This window comes from Egretta garzetta, unplaced genomic scaffold (genome assembly GCF_000687185.1).
Source record: "Egretta garzetta isolate BGI_Z169 unplaced genomic scaffold, ASM68718v1 scaffold430, whole genome shotgun sequence".
Classification (NCBI taxonomy): Eukaryota; Metazoa; Chordata; class Aves; order Pelecaniformes; family Ardeidae; genus Egretta; species Egretta garzetta.
Window position 1 is genome coordinate 2,178,816 of NW_009258267.1, and position 19,759 is coordinate 2,198,574.

Consider the following 19,759-nt stretch of genomic DNA (forward strand, 5'->3'; position numbering starts at 1 on the left):
ACTACCACTACTGCCACCACTTCTGCTACCGCCACCACCTCCGCTCCTCCTGCTCTAGATATCTTTGGTGGTAATTTTGTTTTTAACTCTTGGATTCTGGTGGATTGATCTGTCAGGAGTACAGAACAAACAAGTCGTTGTTGCATGCATGCTGTGTGCTAGGCTTTCAAACCAGAGAGCCTATTTAACTCTAAATATGATGTGTAAAACCTGAAAGTTGTGCTTTCAGTCCTGCCTTTCAAAAATGAGTTAAAGACGTGTTATGTTCTTGGCCTTAGATTTATTTGAGTCTGTTCCTGATGTACCTGCAGCACCTAAACCAGATGCTACTCCTAGCATAGATCTCTTTGGTACAGGTAAAGAGAGAATTCTTCTAATACTCTGCTACTTTGATGCTGTGTAATGGTGTAAACTGACTTGAATGATACTTGTTTTTCTTTCATTTCTGGAAGATGCTTTTTCATCTCCGCCACATGGAGCTTCTCCTGTGCCTGAGAGTTCTCTCACTGGTGATCTCTTATCTGGTGAGTGCTTGTCTTCACAGGCCATTCTACAGACTTATGTTTTTTGGTTTTTTTTTTCCCCAAGAGTAAAAAAAATAAGACTTACTGACAATTTACATCTTTAAACTGGAACTTGTGGATTTGTTGACACTTTGGTCACAAGACTAGCAACTGCAGAAGATGCAAACCATGAAGTGGCTGACTCTGAAGTTGAGTGGGTGGTTGTTGAGAGAGTGAATCCTCCTCTAAGCATAAGAAAATTCTTAATAAACAATACTTTCTTTAAAGTACTGTGGTTTTCGGTTGCTATGTGAGAAATGTAACGCTTTCTGTTTGCAGTTCTGAAGATTGTTACCTGAATTTACTGACCCTCTCGTTCCAACTGTTGGAGTCCGTGGGCTTTGAAATATTTAGCTATCATTGTTGCCTTGCTGATACTAAATATTATTTATCCTATGCTTACTGCAGTGGATGCATTTGCAGCCCCCTCTCCACTACCCACTGCCTCTCCAGCAAAGGTGGATGCTTCAGGTGTGATTGACCTATTTGGTGGTGGGTATTTTTCTTTCCTCACCACTTCAGAGTTGAATCACTTCATTTTAATTACCTTTGCACTTGGCTAAAGCTGCGGTTTCCCCTTCTCATGCTTTTCTGTGTAGCATCACAGCTAATACTAGCATGTCCAGTTCTTAATATTACCCAGTAACGAACTGCAAATAAGCTGTCAGTGTGGTCATTCTGTTGTCATAACACTTGCCATTCTGTCTTCAGTCAATGCATGTATGGCTCTTCCTCAGAGGTCCAATGAAAGTCTGTTGTGTGCCGGTTTTCATCTTTGCAACTCTATGGTCATGTTGTTTTCTCTCAGTTCCATTTCTCAAAGAAGCTTTAGTTTTGAGGGTGACTTTTCTCAAACCGGGTATCTGAATCACAGGATCTTTGTTGGATTTGAGAAGGTGGAAATTAGGATGGGCACAACCAACTCTAGAAGTGTTGTAGAACACAAATGTTGCCTGAAGCAGTGAATTGTCAAACATTAGTGAAATAGTCCTCTAAAAAGACTTAATGTGTTGTTTCTGGCCACAATTGCTCCAATCTCTCATCCAATGCATTCATCTCCAAAGGGCTTAACCCTCTTGTCTAGAATGCTGTGATTTGTATGGACTTTCTGAGAAGAGGTGCAACTAAAAGAAAAGGGATTTCTTTCAAGTGCTGGTTTGTTGGGCCTCCTTTTTTCCACCTGAGCTTTGTGTCCATGGTGCTGCTCTGCAATAAAGATGGCCAAGCACTTTCATTTTCTTCTTCTGATGAATGAAGTGGTTATCCTTTTGTTGTCTTTTGTTTATGATAAGTGATGAATTGATGCCTTTAATATTGAACTCTTCTTGATGCTTTCTGGAATTCCCTTTAGATGCTTTTGGAAGTAGTGCTTCTGAACCCCAGCCCGCAACCCAGGCTGCTTCTAGTTCCTCAGCTTCTGCAGACCTACTTGCTGGTAATAAAGAACTTCTAAAAACTTGTTATTTTAAGGCAAAACTAAGAAATGGTCTTTGAAATCTTTTACGTTCCTTGGGTGTAAGTGGACTTTTGCAGTGGAATAAAATTCTTGTTCACATGATTTCTTAGTACTTTAGAGGTCTTAAATTAAAACTACTGTTATTTCTAATGGAGGCACTGTACGGAAGTACAAGTTAACTTCCTAGATTATGTTCTTCCCAGGCTTTTTGTTTTCCTACATCCTACACAATTTTTCTGTACTGTTCACTGAATAGGATTGTATACGTAAAGTTTCTTTGTCTGACTGTAGCAGTACTTAAGCAGTATTGCAGGCTATGCTACTTGTTCCTTACTGCTAATTCATCTTCATTTCTTGGTTGATTTAATTCAGGCAGGTTACACACTTAAATGTTAAGAGCTTGAATGAATGTGTTGGTAGCAGTCTTGCATTTAGCCAAGGAGAGTGGGGTGATGAGAGAGAGCTTTTCTGAGCAGAAGGGCATAGAAGTGATAGAGACCCTCTCCTCACACTGGGTGAGATGAGGTGTCTGCTAGTGCTGAATGTGGCATCACTGTCACACCTATTTCAAAGGCTTAATAACTGTTTCATTGTAGTCTGCATCCTACAGATAAGCAGCTTCAGACAAATTCTGTTTGTACCGTTCTCCAAAATTTGTGCTATACCATGTATTTTAGTGGCTATACTGATTGTGCTAAACAGTTGTGACTCCTCCGCATCCCAGTTTGAAGTTTGTAGAGAACAAGACCCCAGCATGTCTTCCTCGGGTTTAAAGGAAATTAATGCACTTCTGGTTTGAGGAAGACTTGGCTTAGTTTCCACCATATTCCCGAAAGGTGAATTTGTCAGTAGAATTGGTTGGCAAGTTATCCTTTATGAACTTCAAAGATGATCATCAGTGTCATGTTGTACCTTTTGTGGCATTCATTCTGAGCTGGAGTGATAGTCTGCCCTTTATGCAACTGCTAACCACTCTAGGTATGGTGGGCCCTGACATCAGTTGCTGTCTGTATGTCTGCAGGTTTCTTATGCCAGCTTAGCAGTCCAACCCTGTGTATGTTTCGCCTTTATATGCTTGTGAGAGATGCTCCATCGTATGAGAAATAAATAAGTGAGATACCTCAGAATGTAGTCCGCTCTAAGTGCGGTGAGTTGATACAGGTGGCTGCTTGCATGCTGAAGCCATCTCAGAAGAGGACACTTTTGCTAGTACCTGCTCTAGGTGTGGACATCGCTTGGTTGTGCTGCAGGAGTAGTAGTAGTAGTCTAGAGAATAATACCGTATATATGTGTTCTCAATCAGTTCCAGTGCTGGCAAGCCAGCTACTTAAAGCGCGACATAATGGGTAGGTGCATGCTAAAGCTTTAGTACAGGCAGCTTCAGGATTTTAAGGTAGAAGACCACCTTTTGTTTTAATATTGCTTGAGTATGTCTTCGTATTAGTTAGGCTATGGATGGCTTAAGGCTGGAGATCAGGCTTTAACTAGGACATTCTGAAACATTCCAGTCATTTGCAGTTGTGTGCATTATCAGGGGACTGGGTGCAAAGATGTTGAGAAGAAGCTAATCCTGCTTATGCAAACGTCACAATACAAAATATTTTATGTCCTTATCTGTAACTAAGCTTAAATTCCAGTAGGAATTATGCTCCAGATGGCTTAAACTTCAGCAGTATGGTCTCTGAACCTGATGAGTCATATTAAATCAAAACCTAAATTATAAAAGGGATGTCTAAGTGTAAACACTCAAGCAGACCTGAAGCAGTTGGGGTGAGAAGATGATTTTAATTTTTTCTTATGTGTGTATTCAAAAGGGCTCCAAGTAGATTTGAATCTTTGTTTGGAAGATATAGAGAGCCTGTAAACATCACAGCATATTGCTAAGCATTTGTTCAGCCTAGATAATGGCAGATGTATAGCCTGCAGTGTAATCCAGTTTTAAATTTAAGATTGTCCAGATTTCATATGGTAGCTGAAGGCTTGTCCTTCATGGTTTATGAATGTTTGGTTGTACTAAGTGTTGATATGCATAATGTTTTGAGTATACTTACTATGCGTCATTATCTTAAGTGTTCTGCTGTCAAAAAAGTTGCTAGTCTTTTCTTGTCTCACTTAAGAAATGTGGTGGAATTTTTTTCATGCTCTTCAAAGCCTCTTTGCAGACAAGACTAGAACTGTGCCAATAAATACAATAGCCTAGCCATTTTCCCTTCTAGATCTGTCTATCCAGTTAAACTGTGTGCATGTGTATCCCAGTACATACTCAAATTGCATGTTCTTATAAGAAATCTTAATTGAATGTGTAAGAAAAAGCAAACTCAAAATTGGGCAGTTGGGGACGTCCAGACAACACATCTCAGTAACTTGGTTGCTGCTGTTTCTGCAGACTCACTCTGGGTCTTGTGCAAGCCCTAGACAAGTAAGAACTTAATCCATTAAAGCATTTTTATGGCTTCTCTGCCTGATCTTGCTGTCAAATTGCACAAGAGGCTAAAACCTATGGAATTAAGACCAACAGTCATGCAAACTTCACCTGAAGCTGAGAACTCTCTTCTGTAGTTAGAGAAATAGATGCTTTGGGGGGCTTTGCAAAAACTTACAGAACTTTCTAAATGGAATCTTTTATAAACGTATATTGTGCCGTGCCTTGCTGCCAAGCTCCTTGTTCTCGCTCAGGAAACTGAGAGGATCAAACTCAGCACAGGGTCTTTAGATAGCTCCAGTGCTTTAGGAATTGCTGCAGTCAGCCATCCTTGTCATCCCTATATCTTGTCAACCTGCTTCTGGTCTGATTCTTTTGAGACTGGTACTTTGTCTGCAGATAGCTGAATGCATGGAGCTTTGCCTTGGGACAGGTGATGAACCAGGAGAGAGTTTATAGGTAAGGATCAGAGGACAGGCCTGCACTGGTGATGTTATAGCAGGTGTCTGCTATGGACAACCTGATCAAGAAGAGGCAGTAGGGGAAGCCTTTTTTAGGCAGTTGGAGAAAGCCTGTCATAGTCTTTGGCACTCATGGGCAACCACCACAGTATGTGCTGGAAGGGCAATACGGCTGGTTGCAGGTAATCCAGGTGACTTCTGGAATGTGTTAGAGAAGCTCTTGATGCAGGTGATCAGGACATCACAGCGTGAGTTCAGTGAAGGGACACCAAGATGGTGAATGGTGCACATGACATGAGAAGAGGCTGAGAACTGGGTCCATTCAGCTTTAAGAAGAGAAGACAAAAGGGAGGCCTTAGGTATCTAAACTACCTTACTGGAGGTTACAGAGAAGATTAGCCAGGTTCTTCTTGGAGGTGCACAATGATAGGAAAAAAGGCAATGTGGGTGGGAAAATCCAGTTAAATACTGGAACTTTTTTATTTTTACCATGAGGATGGTCAGATATGACAACAGGCCATCCAGAGAGGCAGTGAAATCTCTCCTGTTGGAGGTGTCAAGGCAAATCTCTGGGCAACCTGATTTGATTAGATTGGCTTTGAGCAGGGTATTGGACTGGCTGACCTCCAGAGTTCCCTTCCAGCTTAAACTACCCGTGACAAACACACTTCAAGAACAGACCTTGGAATGCTGAGGGCAGACCCCTGATCCCAGTGTATTTGTCCAGATTCAGAGTTAGCATCTATGAATTACAGAATCGTTTAGGTTGGAAAAGACCTTTAAGATCATCAAGTCCAACTGTTAGCCTACACTGCCATCCCACCACTAAACTATGTCCCTGAGCACCACATCTACCCGTCTTTTAAGTATCTCCAGGGATGGGGACTCAACCACTTCCCTGGGCAGCCCATTCCAATGCTTAACAACCCTTCCGGTTGCCCTGGGGCAACTTGAGGCCATTTCCTCTTGTCCTGTTGCTTGGTTCTTGGCAGAAAAGACCAACACCCACCTTGCCACAACCTCCTTTCAGGCAGTTGTAGAGGGCGATAAGGTCTCCCCTCAGCCTCCTCTTCTCCAGGCTGAAAAACCACAGTTCCCTCAGACACTCCCCATCAGCCTTGTGCTCCAGACCCCTCACCAGCTTTGTTTCCCTTCTCTGGACACGCTTCAGCCCTTCAATGTCCTTCTTGGAGTGAGGGGCCCAAAACTGAACACAGCGTTCGAGGCGCAGCCTCACCAGTGCGGAGTACAGGGGCACGATCACTTCCCTACTCCTGCTGGCCACACTATTCCTGATACAAGCCAGGATGCCATTGGCCTTCTTGGCCACCTGGGCACACTGCTGGCTCATGTCCAGCCGGCTGTCAACCAGCACCCCCAGGTCCTTTTCTGCCAGGCAGCTTTCCAGCCACTCTTCCCCAAGCCTGTAGCACTGCATGGGGTTGTTGTGACCCAAGTGCAGGACCCGGCACTTGGCTTTGTTGAACCTCATACAATTGGTCTCGGCCCATCGATTCAGCGAATGAGCGTGTGACTTGCTGTGGAGTCAGATTTGGGTGATAAGGGCTTCTTGGTCTCAGAACCTTGAAGTAGGACTGAGAAACACAGGGAAGCTCACACAGGCTTTTGAAATGCTCTTTACTTTGGACTGCAGAATGCTGGCTGCTCTGCTTCCAACTCCTGCTTCCCTGGCTCCAGCCAGCGCCCTTGGTCAGTACCAGCTGGAGGGACAAGTTGAAGTTAGGATCCAAGTGTCATTGCCTGCAATCTGGCAAGCTTCAGCTGAAGGATGTAATTTTATGAGGAGTTTTTAATCAGGTTGTGCTCTCCTGGACCTGTAGTGCATGGTCAGGTTTGCCGTCCACTCCCTGCTGTACTTGGGGCCAATGTATTTGTTCATATAGGCCAGGCGTTCCACAATTAAAGCCTGCCTGCTAGTGGTACAGCAAGTTGCTGTCCTGGTGCCCAGCACCTGGTAACAGCAAACCACTCATTTCCTTACTGAGGGGTTTGGCTTGGATACAATTAGCTGCTGCTAACTCGCTTCTCTTCTAAAATACACATCTGCTTGACATGTAACTAAGTTTGATGCTTGCATTGAGCATGTGTGTATAAATTTTTCTTTCTCTCTCAACATTTGCTAAGTGCTGGGTGTTTAGTCTTTGTTCTCTGTGAAAGCAAAGTTTCCGGGGAGACCGTCTGAGATGTCACAGTAACATTTGGTATAATTGATGCTCACAATTTGAGCACAAGTTCTTTATGTTGAGCTCTAGCCTGTCTCACAGATGTCTGGCAGATGCTTGATTTCATAGCTGGGAAATGTGCTGTTGTCACTGTTTGTAAGATGTCTGCATAATGTGCTGTAATCAATATACCCTGTGACCATGGAAAGCAGTTTGGATAAAAAAGTGGTTAGAAAATCTTCAGAATTTTATTTATTTTCCCATTTTTAAAAAGCTAACTTCCCCACTGAACTGGTAACTAAAGCAAGCTGAAGAAAGAAGAGGAAGAAAGGAATTAGTTGACTACTTAAACAAGAGTGGTACAAACTATCTCAGTAAAAAGACAGAAAGTAGTGATAAGGGTTTAATGTAATGGATTGTATCTTCTAAACTGGTAAGTTGTATTTGGTATTTAATTTAAACAACGAGACAGTTGGAGTAGCATGCTTAATTTTTCAGATTTCACCCACATGGAAAGATCTGTATTTACATTGTATGAGAATAAGACTTAAAATGGTCTCTACAAATTGGAGAAAATGATCTAAAGGAGAAATTTCAAATGAGTAAATGTTCAAGCTTCTGTCCGTAGGCAGCAATGATTAGCTGGACACATAAGGATGGTAGATTGTAAGGCAGGATGTTCCCAGAAAACAAACTAAAGGCAGTGTTAGAGCACTGGCTCCTCACTGTCTTGTGCTCAGCTGTGGCAAATTAATACAATGCCCACTCCGATACAGGGGAAAAAAGTAAAGCCTGCAGGTTGTGGAGGGTGCCCTTTCCGCTCTATTTGCGTAGTCACAGTTGGAGCACTGAGCTCAGATGAGATCCTTTCTATGCAAGGCCAGCTGGGAAAAACAAGGCTGAGAAACTGAAGATGTAGTATGGAGGTCTCAGACATCACTGTCAAGAACAGATTGAGTAGGAGGAATGGCTTGTAGGTTAAAGAGAAGTGAGAAGGTGTCATATGTCTGTTCACATTTTGACAGAGTCTTTGCATATTTAATAGGTTTCCGGAGTTTGTAGATAATACAAATAAGCTTAAATTGCAAGGGACATCAAATTATATAGTGGCCAAGGGAGGGATTTTAGGAATTATCAAGCATGGGAGTACATTGCTTGTAGGCTAGAGAATCTCCATCAGTAGAGTTTATTTATATAAATATAGGGTTTATAATATATACATTGACCTTAATCATGGAGGTTGTCCAGCCTACAAGCAGTTTGCTTGTGGATGCTGTTGATCCTGCTTTGGCATGGGAGTGGGGAGGGGCAGCAGCTTGAAGACATCTTGATGAGGGACACGAGGATGTTTTAAGATGGTGAGAGAGGCTAAACTGGATTGGTAAAACGCTGCCTTCTGAATTGAGATTCCAGAGTAGTTGATGGGTGATCATATGCTTTTCTCAAGTTAGTCCTCTGTCTTTTTTTTTTCCCCCCGAACTAATTCTTGTTTGTTGCATTCTGCCTGTGAGATTACTTACCTAGAACTATAGGGTGTAGTACTGGAAGAGTTGTGTTCTCTACTCTGTTGGTCTGCCTCTGCAGAAATCTAGATAACAAACATTAAAGTTTTTATTGGTAGCTCTCACAAAAGCGTAAATTCCCTGGGTCATACCTGGTATACCAAGGATGCTCATATGGTACTGAGTTACTTACAATGGTCTAGTAAGAATTGTCACTATCATTCTGCCTTTTATAAGACTGAGCTTTTGTTAAACACAGCCCCAAAAGACTGACTCTAATGTCCACACCTCTCTTATGTGGCTTTTTCAAGGCTTTGGAGGTTCTTTTATTGCTCCCTCTCCATCACCATCCCCAGTCACTCCAGCTCAAACCAGCTTACTACAGCCTAACTTTGATGCAGCTTTTGGGACAACAGCTCCAACAACTGGCAGTTCATTTGATGCATCAGGTGAGCCACAGTGTTTCTTCCTGTGAATTTTCTAATGTGTTTTATGTGTTGGATGAGTTAATGACACTGTATTTGGGCTCTGAGTACAAGCAATATCAGTGATTTCCCTGTTCCTTCTCTACTGGAAGAACTCAGGGTGGTGTTTAGGCTAGTGTGTGCCCAAGAGCTCTTTGTACCCATTTTTTATTCTACCATGTCAGTAAAAAACAAACTAGTGTGAACATCATCCTTGCATGTGCTTGACTGCATGGATCAGGAATAACTCAAGGAAAACACTGTTCTGTAAATCAAGTATATAGGCAAGTCATCTTGCTGCTGCTGCTGAAGCTGTTCTTGAGCTTGCATGGCACCTGAAGGTACACAAAACGGAGATTGAGGTTGTGTTCTTTGCCTGACTATAAGCTTAAACTTTCATCACTGCTATCATTTTGTTTGTATCTCTTCCATTCTGTATTTTCCATGCTGGGTCCTTGCTACAAACTTAAAATTGGTGAGTTCTGCAACTGTACAAGAAAAAAAAGATCGAAGTAGTAATGCTGCTTGGTTATTTGGTTGCTTGCCAGTGCACATGCTACCCCTTCCTGTTGACTTAACATTAGCATGTACCTCAAATACAGATCAGAAGATAGAACACTGGCATGAGATGTACCAGGCAGTTTGACTTGAAGGGATCTAAAAAACGAACTTCTGAGTTAAATGACTGGACTAAGGAGGCTGGCTCTCTCAGTGTGGATGGTTCTGGTTCCTTCTGATCTCATAAGATGTTAGTAGATGTTCCTGACTCCCTGCTGCTTGCAAGTGTATAGTAACATCTTGAGACTTCCAATCCTATTGCCGTAAGATGTCAAGGTGTAAGACTGCCTTTGCCACAGTAATTCTGACTGGTGTTTGCTGCAAGATGTTCATTTTAAAAGCCTTTAAATGAATATCTCCTGACAAATGTGTGTGCATCCAACATCTCTTTAAGGATGGCTGTAAGAAAAATAGTGTCATGTCGAAGTGGTGCTGTATCTATGTAGATTCAACTCTCCAATTAAAGTACTTTTAGGCATGTACTGTCATATTAGTTCTCGTTGGTATAGCTCTTTCAGGATTACTATACATACAAGTGTCTAGTAAAATTAAATGCATGCCCTTGTTGGCATTACTTTTAATGTCAAACTGTTTTGATAAGACTTGTGATGTGGTTGTCTGTGCTGTATTTGTTGGAGCAACAGCAAAGTTGTAGGTAGTGTATTTGTTACCACCATGTATTTGTTACCTGGCTGTTTCTAACCCACTTCCCTTTCACTTCCAGTGTTTGATGGCCTAGGCGATCTTCTTATGCCAACTATGGTTCCTTCTGGTCAGTCTATAGCACCTTCAGCCACAGCAACAGTCACTGCTTCAGCCACAAGCAAAGGCCTCGGAAGCGATCTTGATTCGTCTCTTGCAAACTTAGTAGGCAGTAAGTGACACATTTCGGTTTTAAAACCAAACCTGTGGACCCAAGTACCTGTCTATTTTAGTTTGCTTCTTTCAATGTCCTCGTGTTTCCCTGGGGAGATGGGGGAACTATGGGTAGGTATAAGGCCTGATTCAGATAGCTGGTAGTTTGGGGTCCTAACTTGTCCCTCTTTGTGCCCAGGATCAGAGTCAAGTAACGGGATCTTTTTGGTAGGTATGATTTGTAACATGTGAAGATCCCAGGTACATTCAGAGGCTCTTATGGTCAGACTCTTAATGGATTTGTAGTAACAGATGGAAAGGTGAAAATTGTTCAGAGCATCTGAAAGCACTGTGGAATTTAAGCAGAACAGCTGTTGGACACAAATAGCTGACTTCTTGCTTAATGAAAGGGGGAGCAGCAGTGGGGTGAGGTGTGCAGAACAGCAAAGAACAGACCTTATCTCAGACAGTGAACTTTCCAAAGCATGTTCTTGAAATGCTAAAGTAAAAAATGTTCTCTTTCCTGTAGTAGGAAAAGGGTTAGAGCCTTTATAACTAGAGATCAGTAGCTGCAGCCCCCTCCCACCCAAAAAAAACCCCTATAACAGAGGCCCACCTAGTCTAAGGTATATTACTACTGAAGTTGTACTATAGAGATTTGTATAAGTGGAATACTCTGTTAGTATATGTAAACATACCACAGCAAAGATGTAACTGATCTTACGATGCATACTCTGTTGAGGGGGAGAAAACTACCATGATTAGAAGTCAGCAGGACTCTTAATCACTTGAAACCTCTTCTGCAAGTCATTTGGTATATCCAAGTTTGGGGGAGAAAAAGAAACTTAGCAATTTGTGACTTACAGGACTTGTACTGGCCATGTGAGAACAGTATTCTTTAAAATTTAGCTTAAAACTTCTTCTGAAGAGTAATTTAGGAAACTCCTTGGAGTTCCCGTGTATGGTAGAGCAGATAAAACAGTGCAAAACTTCCAGGTGGCATTCAGATTTATGTGTATAAAAATAGCTTTTTATTTCAGTATGTGTAATGAGGAACAGAAACTAGTGTTGTCATTCATGGTAAATAGTTTTGGTGCTCTTAAATAACTTAGTGTTTTGTAGACCTAAATATATTGTTACTTTGGATCGCTTATGGAGCAAAAATGGCTTCCTCAAGTATAAGCCATCCACAGTGTTCCTCAGAAGTTTGTCCTGAAGAAAGGGGTAGATGTGGCCAGTCCTCTGATATTGTGTAAATGAAGGCATCCAAAACTTTATTACCCTATACAGTCCCATGTGCAATGAAATGTGAGGTGTTACTTTGACACACTTTAATTTAAGAAACACATGACTTTTTTTTTTTTTCCTTTTTTTCCTTACAATTTTCAGATCTTGGAATTTCTGGTACCACTTCAAAAAAGTAAGTTCAGCTTGGTTTAAAAAAAAAAAAAGTGTTCAAATCTGTTGTATAGTCTTACATCTATTTCAGTGGTTTTTAAGAATCAATGAGTTGGTCCTGTGCCCCTACCCCCCAAAAATCAGTTCAGAAAAATTCTGGAAAAAATATTCTATTCTATACAGGTTCAATGAATAATTAAGGTTAATTGTTCCTGACATAGCTTTTAAACTTGCTGGCTTTAATCTGAGCCTTAAAAAAAAAATATATTAAAAAATCTATAAATCATTGTCTTCATATCAGATAGCTGGTTTCCAAATGAAACTTAAAATGAACAAATAGTCCAGATAATAAATTGTATGGCTGTCCTCAGTAATCTAGGCTAATATGTAATAGTTTTGTTATCTTTTTACAGACGCTGGATGTGCTTATCGTGTAGGCATTGGAATACTTGTAAAATAGAAAAGAAGTTCATTCCATGCAGTGAAAAGCTTTTTGCAAGAAGAAATATTTGCCGCATTGCATTTATCTTTGAATATATCCTCTTAAGCTAACTGATTGCTTACCTCTGTGCTGAGTCTTCCACTGTATGCAAGACCAGTTTATGATGTGTGTACTTCAAAATGTGTTGTGCCTTGGTGGAGATGATAGGAGGAATATGTATAAACACATCATGAGGCTTATCCTCAAAACTTAGCTTCCTTTAATCTACGTCATTCAAATGGTGTAGCTTCTTCTGGACAGAGCGGCCTCTAACAAAACCTGGTTTTGCAACAGCCCTTTTATTCTATGAATGATTTGTTTCTCTTGTATCTATCAACTTCTTTCAGAACTGAGTGCTTTCCTCCTTCAGCTGTCTGAGCAAGATTTCCAGCAATGAAATGACCTTTCAAAGACTTCTAGCAGGCAGCTCTACTGCCTGGTCCCAGTAGAATAGGCAGTAGCAGTCCCTCTTCCTACTTTGCAAGGGTATATGCAATAATATGTTACCTTTGGTCAATACTAAGTAAAACTTCTCTTTAATTCTCACCGCAAAGGCCATAACCACATAACTGACTTTAGTATAGAGTGTACTGGTGTCTACTGCTAACAACCCTCGAAGCTGAGTGGCACTAAAAGTGTATATTTCAGTTAATAACTTAAACTGCATACACCGTAGACTAACGTAGCTGCAAGCCTGATGTTAATGTACACTGCAATTGGTTTTCACTTTCACTGTGAGGGTATGTAAATAAGAGCTCTGTCTCTCTCCCTCTCTATTAGGGGAGACCTTCAGTGGAACGCTGGAGAGAAAAAGTTAACAGGAGGAGCCAACTGGCAGCCAAAAGTAGCACCTGCAACGTGGTCAACTGGTGGTGTCCCAAGTGGTCCATTGGTAGGTGGTTAGTCCATCTGGAGTTGAAACCTCAATATTTTATGGGACTATGCAAGCATACGTGTAGGCACTGCTCCTGTCTACTTCAGCTAAAGAGTTTGCTTCTGTATAAATGATACGATTGTTTCAAGTCACATTTTTAAGACCAGGTTTACAGCTGGCATAAATAAATAATTGAGTTCAGGTCAATGAAAATACACTAGCACATGTATCAAGAGGTTACTCTACACCTACACTTAATACCTGTGGACATTTCCAAATGTGTGGTCTTGCCATATGGGTCTTGCCAGCATCAGGCCCAGGTCAGTTGCCCAAAAGACAATGGTATTGATCCAAAGCTGAAGTACTGGAAGGAGAGAAAATAAATAGGCTTTTTTCAAGCTTTCCTGAATGAAGTAGATCAAAAAGACTACCCAGTATTCATACTGGTCAGGTGATTGATGTTAGATTAGAAGTGGGTACCTTGTTTAGCAAAGTAAAGCGGCCTGTTGGAAAAGTTAAGATTGCCCTGTAAAATGTATCAGAAGGCACTAAATTTGGGAGAAGAGGGTTGAATTGAGCTAAAAATCTAAATTTGGCACAAGCGCAACTTGATCCTGCATAAGCTACAAGAGTAATCAGAAGAGGGGTTGTACCTCATCTCGTCAAAGTCGCACAGGACATAAAACAGCCTCCATTTGAAAAAAGTTGGGTTGGGAAGGGAAGGAAAGGACTGTCAAAGGGGTGCATGGACAGTTCTGTTCCCTGCTGCCACAGCCAGATGTTAATGTGACTCTAAGCATGTTCCAGCTTGTTCTTTAACCTTATGGAAGATACAAGAATTCCCTGAACTTCATTGAATGTATTAGTTGTAACATCAACTTTTTTTCCTAATAGAAAGGCTGGGCGATACTCTACAGTGTAAGTGAATTTTTTTTGATCGCTTATTGTACTTACTTACTAAACACGAAGATACTAACAGTACCTCACCTGCACTACAGCTATTACCACTGGCTTAAAACTAGCTGGAAGCTACCTAACATGTCTCTTCTTGGACTGTCTGTCCGGCAGACAATTCTCAGGCAATGTGTTGAATATGGTAGTAGCGTTTAACCATTTCTGTGCTGTAAGCTTGAAAATAATGGCTCCAAACTGTCTTTGCTTTACTTGGATGTGAACTATCTGATGACTTGTACTACCTGAAATTTCTAACTTCTGTAACATCAGCCTGATCTTATAGTGGCTTTACCGTCTGATAAGTAACTAGCCTTTCTGGAAAGCTGTGTGGTTTTGATAGCAATTAATGAAGCATGGGTGCTATTTATATTTCTTCAAAATCATGCACTTAGGTATTTTTTTAAGAAAACCAGATCTGCAGGAAAAATAAATGTAGAGACCAAAATGAAGCTTCCCTTCACGTCACAGTTGAACCACTTAAGTTTTGGTCGCTTCTTCCCTTCCTTGTGACCTTTCACCTTCTGGATTAAAATGAGCAGAATTTCATTAAAAGCCCACTCCTTTGAGTGACCCTAGTGCTTTGAGGAAAAAGTGGATTCAGTTTGTATGGCCATTTTCTTGGCATTTGCGTAACTGGATTTTGAACTAAAATGTGTTCCTGTGGCTGCAGTCAGATCACTGCATCTGATGTCATTAATCTGTGTGTTTCTATTCCTTGCTTTCCATACCTGAGTGTCCAGATGTTGGTTTTAGTTTGGGGACAGCTGTGCTGTTAGCATAGTATAGCTTTTAATTGAAATGCTCCCCAGAAAACTTTCAGACTGGAAAAGAGGTTCATCATTATTAGTCAGAAACTGTAGGGTGTTTGCTGATTAATGAATCTGGAACAGGTTATCTTAACTCGTCTCCAGTTTCCCAAGAAACGGGCATATTTTAGTCCGGAAGCAAGGATCAGCCAAGGGCACTAAATGCAGCACTCATAGGAGTGGATGGTTCAGTGAGTAATTCCAATATACCTCCAGAGACATACTGTCCTTTGAAGGGAAAGTGTGCTAGCTGCTCTCCAAGTGCAGTGGGATATAACTGACTCAAGGTAGGCGGTAAGGATGTGGAGGCTCAGGCATGACCTTACAGCTTCGGCAATAGCTTGAGAAATTGTGCCGGTATATGTAGGCCATATGATAGCAGTAATGAGGTTCCTAAAAGTCCTGCTGCCATTTTTAAATCCCTTCCTTCAATGCTTCCTGCCTCTCTTCAGAGTTGTTGATAATTTGGATTGTACATACTTCAGTGAAAAGGAGAGACTTGGATGCTTTCAAGGCCATAAGGAGACTGCGCGTGAGAAGTTACAGACAAGGGAACCAAAAGGGATGATGTGTAGGTTCTGCTAGATAAGTGGGGTGGCCTTGGTCAAAGATGCTGTTGTGCTGCATGTCCAGTCAGACCACTAAACTAACAGTTCTCTCTTACCAAGTCCTGTAAAGGATCACCTTCTTTTTTTCTTTGTGTTACTTGAATGAAAATTGTAACAAGTTAGACATATGAATGAAAAGCATAAGAAGATAAACTGCACTCTCCTTAGTAAAGTATGTAATGGTTGTGATTGTGGCTTAAGAGTGTGAACTTACTCTTTAACTTAAATGAATCTCACTACATAAAAATAGTATTTTTTTAATTGGAAACTTTTTAATTGAAAATTGTAGCAGTTATTTCCCTTAGCTTTACAATCTGCTTAAGCTTTACCAAATACAGTGCTACAACAAGTGCAACAGTGTGTTGGCTATCAGTTATGAAGTTGGGATGCTTTCGTACGCAATGTAGAAGGAGGAGGACAGTACATAATTTCTTGGGCCTATTTTAAGTTGTATTCAGTAAATGGAGTCCATTCATGAAAAGAATGAGGTCTGCCACCCTCGCTTTCTCATGAAAAAGCAATCTGAGCATCAGCATATCAGCATCAGATTCATTCAACTCTCTCATTCTTTGAAGCGTTGTGGGTTTGAGGTTGGGTATTATCTGCTACCTAACAGTCCTACTTTTCAGAACAACTTTGAGAATTCTGGAGACTCCATTCGGTTTCCAGATAGCTGGCGTTACAGAGCTTCTTGCATTTTTTAATTTTTTTTAAAAAAATTTTTTAGACGGGAGCTGTGCCTCCAGCAAGTGCTGTTCCTGCAACGGGAGGTACTCCACCTGTCCCACAGCCAGGAGCAGCATTTGGGATGGTGAGTTGCTCTTGTTACGCTGCTCTCCTTTATTCACCCAGAACCGTACTCACACTGCATTAATTTACAGCCCCCAGCAGGCACAGGCGTACCCATGATGCCCCAGCAGCCAGTTATGTATGGGCAGCCAATGATGAGGCCACCATTTGGAGCTGCCACTGGCCCTGGTGTACAGGTAAGTGTCACTACTAGATGAACGTTTAATTGCTCTCCATTTCTCTAGAAAGTAGCTGTGTGTATGCATTATCTCAGTTCAATTCTAGCTGTAAGACTGTAAAAGACATTTCTTATAGTGTCAGCTGCCTGATTTAGAATCATAGAATCATTTAGGTTGGAACAGACCCTTAAGATCACCATTAACCTAACACTGCCAAGTCCACCACTAAACCACGTCCCTAAGTGCCACATCTACCCATGTCTTAAATATACCTCCAGGGATGGGGACTCAACCACTTCCCTGGCAGCCCGTTCCAATGCTTGACAAACCTTTTGGTTAAGAATTTTTTCTAGTATCCAATCTAAACCTCCCCTAAAACAACTTGAGGCCATTTCCTCTTGTCCTGTTGCTTGGTACTTGGGAGAAGAGACCAACACCTACCTTGCTACAACCTCCTTTCAGGCAGTTGTAGAGGGCGATAAGGTCTCCCCTCAGCCTTCTCTTCTTCAGGCTAAACAACCCCAGTTCCATCAGCTGCTCCTCATCAGCCTTGTGCTCCAGACCCCTCACCAGCTTTGTTGCCCTTCTCTGGACACGCTCCAGTGCCTCAATGTCATTCTTGAAGTGAGGGGCCCAACACTGAACACAGTATTCAAGGTGCGGCCTCACCAGTGCCAAGTACAGCTGAACAATCACTTCCTTAGTTGTGCTGGCCACCTTATACAAGCCAGGATGCCATTGGCCTTCTTGGCCACCTGGGCACACTGCTGGCTCACATTCAGCTATCTGTCAACCGACACCCCCAGGTGCTTTTCTGCGGGGCAGCTTTCTAGTCTCTCTTCCCCAAGCCTGCAGCATTGCATGGGGTTGTTGTGACCCAAGTGCAAGACCCGGCGCTTGACCTTATTAAACCTCATACAATTGGCCTCATCCCATTGATCCAGCCTGTCCAGATCCCTCTGCAGAGGCCTCCTGCCTTCCAGCAGATCAACACTTGGGCCTGACTTGTCATCTGCAAACTTACTGAGAGTGCACTCCATCCTCTCATCCAGATCATTGATAAAGGTATTGAACAGAACTGGCCCCAATACTGAACCCTGAGGAACACCACTTGTGACTGGCTACCAACTGGATATAACCCCATTCACCACAACTCTTTTGGCCTAGCCATCCAGCCAATTTTTTACCCAGCAAAGAGTACACCCATCCAAACCAACTGTTCACTTGGAACAGATCACATGAACAACCTTGATTTTTTTCAATTCCCTTATACAAGACCGATGGAACAGGTTTGAAAACTCTCCTACATCTAACTACATCCAAGATCTGTTTTTAGGCGAGATTTGAGTAAAGCTCAAAGTGGAGCTGATGGGTGTTCCTATTCTGTTCAGAGCTTGTCAGCGTTTACTAGAGCTGCACTCTGCATCTTCCCTCCCAGCCCACCAAGAGGATTCTTCAGAAAACCAACCTTCTGCTTATGAACAAGCTAAGGTCTCAGTTTCTTGGATGAGAGCTGTTCCTCAGTAAATGCAAGTTTAACTGGTTTAGACTGGTAGCTTGCTGGGTTTCTTTTGGTGCAGAACACACGGTTCTCTGAGTAAGGTGGAGGCAGGGGGGAGTAAGGTCAGGATGGGAGAATCGTTTGGCTCCATAGTGAAGAGTGTTGCATGGAACTTGAAAAACTGACACTTTCTGTGGAATAATTGATGATTTTTATACCTACCAGAGGAGAGGAACAGAGCGTAATATGGTCACATCTCTGGTACACTTTGGGCTCTTATTTGCACTACCAGTGTAGAACAACTTGTACTTAAATGCCAGTCACTGGGATTTTCAGACATACCCTGCAGCATGCACTCTGCTTATTCTGCACCTTGGTGTATAACATCTAACAAATTGCTTAATTTCTGTCTGGGTTGATGATCCTAACACCCTTCTGTCTTACAGGGAAAAAGTGATTTGAAGCTACGCTAATTACAATGAGCAGTGTCTGTAGCAGTGTCCATTCAACCAGCCAAACATTGTTAGCCCTGTAGTAAGGATGGAGTCTAAACAATGCTTGAGCAAAATGGCAACACAATGAACTTCAAGAAAATTTAGAACTTTGTATGCCTGCAATGTGTTTGTGTGGGAATGAGCTATATCTACCTAATGCTTGTGTATCCTTGTCTGCTTTTTTTTTTTTCTGCCTTCCTGGCTGGCATCTGTTAGCTTTCTCCAAGCCCAACTCCTGCTACTCAGAGTCCCAAGAAACCTCCAACAAAGGACCCATTAGCGGATCTTAACATCAAGGATTTCTTGTAAACAATAAGGTATTCTGTGACTGCCTGCCTAAGCATGTTACGCTGTGGTACGTGTCTGGCACACAGACATTGGTTAGGCTGGTAGATTGAATATGACTGATAAAATTGCAGCTGCAGAGATAGGTAGAAACATGCACTGATAATGTGGTGGTTTAAACAAAGACCAGAATTCTCTGTCCACACTCTTAATTTTAGCCTGAAAGCTTGACTTTTGGCTACTTTTTTTTGCCGGAAGTGACTGCCAGGAAAAGTTATCTTCAATCTATAACTTCCATTTTTTGCCTTGTTTCCATTCAATCCAAGGCTTCATGTGGTTTTTATTTGGTTTGGGTTTTCTTTTTTTCCTGAAATTAATACTGTAACAAACTGAATCATAACAGGGTAGAAATACTGGGGGCAGAACCGTGATGAAGAGGCTTGTTCCAATCTTGTGGGTATGGAAGCAGATTCGGTGTCATAGGTGTGAAGGGATCAAAAGAGGAAGAACTTAGGTATCCTGATCATGAAGGAAAGGTGGTTTGCATCTCTTAACTTAATTTTTCAAGGCGCTGCTTTTCTGAATGCCAAGGCATGAGGTCCTGAGCGTTCCCTGTCCATGTAGAGCAACAGTGGAGAAGAGCAGAGGAGTAAATAAAAAGAAAAGATGGAGGAGAAGCAAAAAAAACAGTACTGCGGAACAGAAAGAAAATAGGAAAAAACATTATGGTGAGGGTTTGGGAGAAAGATGTGAAGAGGAACAAGTAGAAACATCAGATTAATTGGTTTAAATGTTTAATTAAAAAAAATAATAATGCAGAAGTACAGTAGGCATTTTATAATTAAGACTAGGATAATTTGCCAGGTGAGGAGAGGGCAATCATTACATATCTTCAAAGCCTTCTTCATAAGTCCTTTTTCTTTCTA

The 19,759-nt window shown here is 41.7% G+C and overlaps 1 protein-coding gene across 1 annotated transcript in view; it reads left to right on the forward strand.

Moving 5' to 3' along the window:
- The window catches only part of SNAP91 (synaptosome associated protein 91), a 68,897-nt gene extending 50,040 nt beyond the window's left edge, over nucleotides 1-18,857 (forward strand). The window contains 12 exon segments of the mRNA XM_035903892.1: nucleotides 1-70; nucleotides 279-356; nucleotides 453-524; nucleotides 972-1,055; nucleotides 1,915-1,998; nucleotides 8,899-9,036; nucleotides 10,334-10,483; nucleotides 11,854-11,884; nucleotides 13,124-13,235; nucleotides 16,313-16,396; nucleotides 16,467-16,571; nucleotides 18,765-18,857. The exon segment at nucleotides 1-70 is cut by the window's left edge and continues 40 nt beyond it. Of these exon segments, the coding sequence (XP_035759785.1) occupies nucleotides 1-70; nucleotides 279-356; nucleotides 453-524; nucleotides 972-1,055; nucleotides 1,915-1,998; nucleotides 8,899-9,036; nucleotides 10,334-10,483; nucleotides 11,854-11,884; nucleotides 13,124-13,235; nucleotides 16,313-16,396; nucleotides 16,467-16,571; nucleotides 18,765-18,857 (1,101 nt within the window).
- Nucleotides 18,858-19,759: the final 902 nt, after the last annotated feature.